Below are 9,796 nucleotides of genomic sequence, written 5' to 3'. Positions count from 1 at the left end.
TAATAGTAGGGTTTGGAAACCCATGGACTGTGAGCAGAGATTCAGTTTTTTCTGTATCAATAGAAAGTGAAATGAAATATCTGATTTATTTGGTAATGACAAGCCTAAACTAAAGAGCCAAACATTAAAATCACTTTAAAATAGAAACCTATTGTAATAGTTAATAAAGATGTACTATACATTAACTGTATAACTGTATACATTAAATTGTTAACTGCAGTGCATTGTTGTGATAATAATGATAAAGTCTAGTTGAAAAATGCTGTTAGCTCCTATAAGATTCATTTACTGTTAAACATGTTATAATTCATTTGCAATACATTGTGGAAAAAAAATATATAAAAAATGTGTGTTTGGTTGGCAAATAATCCTGAACAACATGCTACTGCTGCTTCGTGCCTTATCAATATGTAAACAGTACATATTATATACTAATGTTGCATATGGAATTGAATGTAGGATTATGAAGGGAAATGTATTAAAAGGACAGGAAATGATTAAGGAGCATGACAATACACTAGAATATCATTTTTATAATTATAATACAAATGTGTATCAGTGTGTTCACTTTGGCTGTGGTTTTAAGCTATTTGATTTCCTCATTTTACTGATCCTTTTTTAGTAACTGGAACTGCAGAAAAAAGCTAACATTGTAAGCTGTAAGTAAGTCTACTCGAGAGAATGTCAAATAAAGTAGATAAATAAAGTATATAAATAAAGTGCAGATGTGCTGATTATGTTTCTAGAGAGTTTTGTCACTTTCCCAGTGTCATAGAGTAAACAAATCCTGCATATGCAGCAGCATTTAGTTTGAAGGTTAACAACATATTTGCATTATCTGATTTGCATCTCCAGCCATTTTAGACCAAAGAAGGGCAGGTTTTTAATCACACTTTCTTTTACAGAGTCATTTTGAAGTCCTTGAAGAACCTTGTTATCTCTGCATGGTTTTCAAGTTTTGCTCCTAAATTTGTGTTTTTAGAGTACTCACCATCAGATTTGGCATAGTTTGGTCTATTGTTTGTGGAAAGATTTGTATTTTATCTATCAGTTTACTTTACTTTCATTTGGCACTTAGAGAGGAGAAACATTCTCCAGCATCAGGGCTGCAATATCACACAAGAAGGGGAGGAATCAGAGATGGTCAGGGCTGTCTCTTTCTTATTGGTCTGTAACATACTGACAATGTGCCAATGAAAGCAAGAGAATTTTATCAATTTCAGCCAGCACTGAATTTAACTGTGTATGCTCATTTTCCTTATTTATTTGCCATTATTACAGACTTAAAAGTTCTTTAAAGATATAGGGTTTCCGTGGCTCCTTAAAAAGTCTTAAAATGTCTTTTTTTGCCATTTTTTTTTCTCTGTATACAATGTTCTCAATGATAATAATAATAAAAATTTATATAATAAATATAGGTCAATCTACAGCCAGCTGCACCATCATCCTTCTAGGTAGTTTACTTTTTTCTTTCTTTTTTTTTTTTTTTTTTTTTTCTACTTGCCAGACCAGACAAACAGCCTGATTAAAGCTTAAGTGACAAAAAAAAAAAAAAAGTAAAGCATTTAAACACAAGAATGATTCTTCTGATTTTCATACATTCAATGTAAACACTGATTGATAAAGGATTGTGTATTTGTGGTATCAAGGTCGCGCTGCCTGTCTCTTTGTGAGAGTCTTCAAAACAAATGAATGTAACTGCACACATAAAGAAACTCAGAAGAAACTCACCGAGGTAAAAATTCAAAATGTGTAGTTTATTTATAACATAATATAGTTCAGCAACATGCAAAGGGAGCTTATTTTGCTGAATATTTTCACAATTGAAAATGTTACATTGATTTTAGTTCAGTAAACAAGTAGTTATTAAGTTTATATTTTACACACAGTATTTACTGTTTTGTTCTGTTTCACCACCGAAAATAGTTCCGAACAAGGATCACGGCAGAAGTAAAGCACATTCTCCAAGCAGCACTCTGTGATGTTTTGTTACTGAATGATTCAGCATTTTTAACTAATCATTTAAATGAATGACTCCATGAATCGCTCATTTAATGACTTACTGCCACCTATTGGTAATTTAGTATGTTGAAATGTATGCATTTGCTCCCAACATTTCTTATTTGTATATTCATAAATGTATTTAAAACATTAATCCCATAACATTATTTATTGCAGTTGTAATTTTGCAGTGTAAATTATTAAATCTGACTGGTAACAGCCCTATAGAATTTGAGAAATTGTAATAATTTAACATGAAAGGTGAAGCATACATTTAAAAGTTTAGAAAATGGGCCTTTATAAAGCTAAATTAAAAATATGCTGTAAGATGTAAGTGTGTAAAAGCTGATAGAACACTGATGAAAATAGTGCTTTAGAATAAATAGTTTTCACCACCAAAAATCTTAGTGATGTGGTACTTTTGTGGGAATATTTTGTGTGGAATATTGTCTGCTAATATGAAAAATTCACTGTATATCATAGTAATAAATATTATGACAGCAATGAAATTTAGTTTTCGTTTTAGTTTATGTATTTGTATATGTATAATGTGTATATGTAATAAAATGTGTTTTTTGAGGAAAACATTTCTGCATTTTTCTCCATATAATGGACTGCTATGGTGCCCCAATTTTGAACTTCCAAAAGGCAGTTTAAATGCGGCTTCAAATGATCCCAAATGCGGTTGTAAGAAGGGTCTTATCTAGCGAAACGATTGGTTATTTTCATTTTAAAAAATACAATTTAAGTACTTTTTAATCTCAAACACTCGCCTTGCCTTTCTCTCCATGGACTGTTCTCTCTGGTTCAAGACAGTTAGGGTATGTCGAAAAACTAAAATCGTATTTTCTCCATCAACTTCAAAAATCATCTTAAAATCATCCTACATCACTGCAGAAGTTCCCAGTCTTTGCAACGTGAACATGCAAAAAAAGATCAAACACCCTTAACAAAAAAGGTAAAACAGCGATATAGGATGATTTTGAAGTTGAGGGAGAACATGAGATGGGAGTTTTTCGACACACCCTAACTGTCATTAGAATTGTATTCTTTTTATTAAAATAACCAATTGTTATGCTACATAAGACTTTTTCTCGGCTGGGATCGTTTACAACCGCGTTTGGTAAGGTTGAAGCCACATTTAAACTGCATTTTGGGGCACCATATCAGTCCATTATAAGTGAGAGAGAGAGAGAGATGCAGAGCATGTGCTGAACGGGGGAAGCGAGGAACAGGATTAAGAACCGCTGCTTCAGAACATTGATTTTGAAACTGGTGAATCCATTAGAATTGTTAGAAGACGCATTATAAAACAGGTAGTTTCCAGACCTTAATTCTGATTGGTTGAGCCGCGTTTGAAGATGTTGTAAATTACTCCACAAACACCTTTGTTTAAGTCTGTGTGTTGCTCGGCAAGCACTTTGTTGCAACCACAACCGTTTTTGATGAACTACATTATTTGGTGGAAGAAAAATGTTTTTATTAATATCATTACACTTTATTTGCTCTCTTTTATTTTGTGAAACCTTACTATGTATATGGAATAACCATTTTATAAAAGCAATAAGAACTTTGAAGCCATGGTTTACAGTGAATTTATAACAGCTAAGGGGGTTTTAGGGGAGTTTTTCCCTTTTCTCTGCAGCAGCGCAACATAGCCTTGCCCCCTTTGTTGCATGTTCCCGGGGGTGAGGTTTATGTAAATTTCTGGGTTTGTGATGTCACCAACCTGGGAAGTAGCTTGTTGTAGTCCCTACGAGCTATTTTTGTAGGCATTAAACTGCCAGAATTTTAAAAGACAATATTTCCGTTTGCATTGAACTTTCAGCGTTGTAACTTTGCAGATATTGCTTAGGCTCATACAGCACCATTATACACTAACTAAAGTTAATAAAGTAAAATCACAATCAACCACCCCTTTAAAGGGGTCCTATTATGCTCTTTTTCAAAGTCTTGATTTTGTTCTGGAGGTGTGCTAGAACATGCTTTCATGCTTGGTGGTTCGTAAAACACCAAAAAAACTTTCATGCTTGGTGGTTCGTAAAACACCAATAAAATTATTTTTAACATAATTTACATTATTACAATACATTTCTCCCAGCCTGGCACAAATGGCTCAAATAGTTCCGGGTTTAATAAAGGCCCACTTTCCGAAAAACGAAATGTGTTACGATTGGTTAGCTGTCCCGCCACATTGCGATTGGCGAATAGCTTAGACGGTGTTTCAGTACTGCCATGCCCCTTGTCAAAGAAGCAAGTTCTGTGTACAACAGTGAGCGCAAGCTAGATTAAAGTGATTCTTACGTTTTAAATATGGATATTTTTCTTACAAAAATGCATCTCCGCGCTGCACCATTAGACTAATCTCCCACCTCGTCCCTAACCTCAAAAACAATTAGAATTTCTGTGGGTGGGATTTAATTTAATAATATTCTAATGGACTGCGTTGTGACATAATTGCATGCGGAAAACAAACGTTGTAGTCCAAAGGAGCTGTCCGTTGTAGTTCTTGAAAAGGGATTTTTTTTTTTAGCAGCGCAACATTTCATATTTTCTTATGCCCAAAGATAGATACCACACACTGACTAAAGTTCAAAAAGTGAAAAAGCATAATAGCACCCCTTTAATACATTAACTAATGTTAACAGATGACACCTTATTGTAAGGTGCTACCAATAATTTAATAACGCTGTTGCTGTCGCTGTTACAAGTCTCAAAATATACTTTGATGCACGTTTATACTGTAAATATTTTCACTTTTCCATATTTAGAGGCACTTTACACATTTCTTAGGTCAATCTGAATTTGTTTATTTAGTCCTGCAGTTTGAAAGTTAAATGATATTTATTTGCATCCTCTGATTTGCATCACAGGTCATCTTTTAACAAGGACACCTCTTCAGTTTCAGTAACTTGCTATTTTACTCTGTTTTTTTTCCAGATCAAGACAGTTAGGGTATTACTGTACAAACATACACCTTTGTTTATGTCTGTGTGTTGCTCAGCAACCACTTTGTTGCAGCCACAACTGTTTTGAGGAACTATATGGACCATTCTCACATTTCCGGGTTTCTCATAGTGGAAGTCATCATAGTTGGGTAAAATCTGAGAGCAGTGAATGGGAGAGTACCACAAATATATTTTTTGCATTCCCATTTGCTCAAATACCAAAAGAAAAACTACACAATAGTGTTTTCGTGACTTTTAAACAAAGGAAAGAAATTGAGCTAGATACCAGCAGTCAGAAGAAAGAACAATGTCAAATTTACCTTGCCTCCCATAGACGTGGCACTAGAAACACCCTCGCATAGCCTTAACTAGTTTTTTTGTAACTTGATGAAAATGTGATATAATACAAAGTGTAGTGTTATAAATGTACATACATAATTTTAAAAATCAAAATATAAAAAACTTTAAAGGATTTATGATGATGATGACCGTTGAAATGCGTCATCACAGGCTTGTGAAAAGGGTCCATTGTTTGGTGGAAAAATACTGTTTTTATTAATATCATACAGTACAGTTTATATACTTTTTAATGTCCAATGCTCATCTTGTTTAGGTCCGCATGAACTCTGTTTTTTTTCCGGTTCAAGACAGGGTTTGTCGAAAAACCTTCTAAATTGCTTCTAAATTTACCCTCTTTTTTTCTTTTTGTTTTGTTTTTGAAAAGGGCATTTGACTTCTGCAGCGATTTAGGACTATTTTGAAGTTGGAGGAGAAAATGAGATGGGAGTTTTTTGACATACTCTAACTGTCTTCACACAGACCTAGACAAGACAAGCGTTTGAGGTTAAAAAGTATATGATTTGTACATTTTTTTTTTTTTTTTAGAAAATAACCAATCTTTTCGCTAGATAAGACCCTTATTCTTTGGCTGGGATCATTTAGAGCCCTTTGAAGCTGCATTTAAACTGCATTTTGGAAGTTGAAACTCTGAGACACCATAGAAGTTAATTATATGGAGACGAAAACGTTTTTCAAAAAAAAAAAAAAAAAAAAAAAAAAAAAACATAATTACTTTACATCTGAATCTTGGATGACAAGGGGGTGAGTACATTATCTGTAAATTTTTGTTCTGGAAATGAACTACTTTAAGAACTGCTGCTTTACAACGTTGATTTTGAAACTGGTGAATCCATTAGAATCTTTAGAAGACAGATTATAAAACGGATAGTTCTGGTCCTTGATTCTGATTGGTTGAGCTGCGTTCAAAGCTGTTGTAAATTACTCTACAAACATACACCTTTGTTTACGTTTATAACTAAATTTAAAACAGCTAAGGTGCATTGTTAAGCATTACGCGAAGTTTAGATTCACTACTAGTTTTGAAGGCATGGCAACAACTCTTCCTCTTCTCTGAAGTAGTGCAACACGGCCTCGCCCCCTTTGGTGCATGTTCCCGGGAGCGGGGTTAATGTAAATGTCTGGGTTTGTGTTGTCATCAACCCGGGAAGTAGCTTGTAGTCCCTACAAACCGTTTTTGCAGGCATTAAACTGTCAGAATTTTAAAAGACAATATCTCCATTTGCACTGAACTTTCAGCGTAACTTTGCAGATATTGCTCATGCTCAAACAGCAACATTATACACTAAAGTATACTCTTAATTTTATGCACTATATTAACTAAAGTTAAAAAAGTGAAATCACAATCAACCACCCCTTTAATACAATAACTAATGTTAACAAATGACACCTTATTGTAAAGTTTTACCAATATATGAATATTCCATATATTAATTTTAATAACGATGTTGCATGTTATCCTTTACAAATCTCAAAATATACTTGTTTATACTCTAAATATCTTAACGTTTCCATGTTTAGAGGCACTTTACACATTTCTTAGGTCAGTCTGAATTTGTTTATTGACTCCTGCAGTTTGAAAGTTAAATGATATTTATTTGCATCCTCTGATTTGCATCACAGGTCGTCTTTTAACAAGGACACCTCTTCAATTTCAGTAACTCGCTATATTAAAGTATCCTCAAAATAACACACAAAAGGTGATGTAAGTGAATGTTTTCTATTAAAAACATGGAAAAATAATTAAAAAGGAGTTAAATCATGATGACAGGCATACAAAAACATTTCTACAGTGTTTAAAAATAAAGTTTAAAAATAATGGTGTTTGTGAGAATGTGTTCATCAGATTGGACCTATACTGTCTATGAAAGAATTTGTGCATTATTTTGTGTCAGTTTACATTGTTTTCATTCAGAGCTTTCATCCAGGGCTGGGGAGTCCAATACAAAGCATCACAAAGGAATAAAATATCAGGAGGAGGAGTCTTACAAGTAGAGATTAAACTTTGATTGGTCAAGGCTGTCTTAGTATCTTACTGCTCTACAAGTAAGAAATCTTCACAAATTTGGACTTGCAATCCTCACTTTGGGCATTCCTGCTGATGTTAAAACACTGGATACATTGGCAATATGGTAATGAAAACTACAGTCACAATTCTTCTGTTTTTGAGTCTTTTTGGACTGAACAACAGCCTGTACAGGAAACACTATTATGTGAATGACAGGATGAAGTGGTCAGATGCACAGCAGTACTGCAAAAATCATTATGATGACCTATCCACTGTACGCAATGAAGAACTGCAACCGCTCACTGCTAATGCACAGATCACTAATTATTATTGGATTGGACTTAGAAAAACTTCACTATCTTCACAGTGGACATGGACCGGAGGTGAGGTTGCAACTGATGTCATGTGGGAAAACAGTGAACCAGATTATAACCTTGAATTTTGTTGTGCTGTCGGAAGTTCCTCTTCAAAAGTGCATAATGTTGACTGTGATTGGTCCTTACCATTTTATTGTATGGAGGTCTTTGAGCTGATCCTGGTGCGGCAGGAACACACATGGGAAGAGGCCGTGAATTACTGCAGACAAAAGTACAAAGATCTGGCCATACTGAACTCAGATGAAATGATGAAGGATGCAAAGGTTACGAGCACAGAAGCACTGACAGATGATGTGTGGATTGGTCTGCGCTTTATTGCTGGCAACTGGGTTTGGGTAAATGGAGAAAATCTTCAATATAAGGGCTGGTCTTCAGGGGAAGAGCTCCAGTGCCCTGCCATGAATCAGCGCTGTGCAGTTCTGAACCGTAATAGTATGCTTTGGAAACCAGTGGACTGTGAGCAGAGATTCAACTTTTTCTGTATCAATAAATAGTGTAATGAAATATCCGATTTATTTGATGATGACAAGCCTAAATTAGACTAAAGAGCCAAACATTAAAGTCACTTTAAAATAGAAACTTATTTAATAGCTAATAAAGATGTACTATACATTAACTGTATAACTGTATACATTAACTGGTTAACTGCAGTGCATTGTTGTGATAATAATGATAAAGTCTAGTTGAAAAAAATTCTGTTAGCTCCTATAAAATTCATTTACTGTTAAACATGTTATAATTCATTTGCAAAATCCCTTTAAATAGTCTGTTTTAATAGGTTAACTGCAGTGCACTGTGATAATAAGAATAACGTCAAGTCGAAAATTGCTGTTAGCTCCTATTCGTTTTATAATTTTTAAACTACATTTGTAATAACAAAAAAAATGTTCACACATTTCACACACATTCAGAACTGTTGTAGGCTACTAACTTTCAAATTCCAGATAGCCTTTAAAAGGATTTTTCTGTGTGAATACTTTGTTTTTGTGGTCATTTTGCTTTCTTAAACCATTAAATAAAATTACACTCTAAAAAAAAAATTTTTTTTTTAAAAGGTTCTTTACACAATTATGTTTAAAACCATATTATCATGATGAACCGTTTGATGAGAAAAAAGATACCTTTGTGTTTTTAAAATCCGTAATGTCTATTGATTTACTCTTAACAGGTAAAGGATTTCTTTCTTAAAATGTCTATGAATTTATATTGTGTAAAGTTAACTTTCAACTTGTAACTGGTTTCCTGGTTTTTCTGTTCAGCTAAGGATATTTCTCTCCTCCACTAAGTAAAATTCAAGTTGCAATTGTTACATTTTTTTATTCATTGCATCTATTTTATGTTTCAGTTTTGTGTTTTATTGTTTTAATGTTCAATGTTAGTTAACATTTAATAATGTATTCAGTTAATAACTGTTGTTAGAGCACTGTCATTCTTGCTACAATTTGCCATGTCAATAAAAAAAATAAATGTAGTTGACAGAGTTTGCTTTAATGTAAACCACTTAAAAATGCTTCACGATAGGCTACGACAGTGTGTCCCAACCTTTTTTCTAATGCGGCACAGTTTGATAAGTTAAAAATCCCACGGCACACCACTAAGCACTTAAAAAAAAAAGATAGAAAGGGGAAAAGGTTTTTCTCCTAATAATTAAACAATGCGTCGTCGCATTGCGAATGACAGAGGTTATATGTTTTGTCTGCGTCATTAGAACGGCTGCATCTGAGGCACTACATCATTACATCTGGTCGTATTTTCTTCCTCAACTTCAAAATCGCGCTGTATCGCTGTTTTACCTTTTTTGTTAAGGGTGTTTGATCTTTTTTGCATGTTCACCTTGCAAAGACTGGGTCGGTACTTCTGCAGTGATGTAGGATGACACAGAGTTCAGGGAGAGCAAGACAAGACGAGCGTTTGAGATTAAAAAGTATTTAAATTGTTTTTTTTTTTTTTTCTATTTCTATTTCTATTTTTTGCTAGATAAGACCCTTCTTCCTCAGCAAGGGATTGTTTCAACCGCATTTAAATTGCATTTTGGAAGTTCAAAGTCGGGGCACCATATCAGTCCATTTAAAAAAAAAAACAATTTCTTTACGACTGAAGAAAGA

The 9,796-nt window shown here is 33.8% G+C and overlaps 1 protein-coding gene across 1 annotated transcript; it reads left to right on the top strand.

Moving 5' to 3' along the window:
• Positions 1-7,330: 7,330 nt before the first annotated feature.
• On the top strand, positions 7,331-8,232 carry LOC127167708 (putative C-type lectin domain family 20 member A). Its single transcript, XM_051113894.1, has one exon. The coding sequence runs from the start codon at positions 7,436-7,438 to the stop codon at positions 8,183-8,185; it is 750 nt and encodes a 249-aa protein (XP_050969851.1). The 5' UTR covers positions 7,331-7,435; the 3' UTR covers positions 8,186-8,232.
• Positions 8,233-9,796: the final 1,564 nt, after the last annotated feature.

Source organism: Labeo rohita, chromosome 7, assembly GCF_022985175.1.
Source record: "Labeo rohita strain BAU-BD-2019 chromosome 7, IGBB_LRoh.1.0, whole genome shotgun sequence".
Lineage (NCBI taxonomy): Eukaryota > Metazoa > Chordata > Actinopteri > Cypriniformes > Cyprinidae > Labeo > Labeo rohita.
This window is presented reverse-complemented; position numbering and strand designations above follow the sequence as displayed.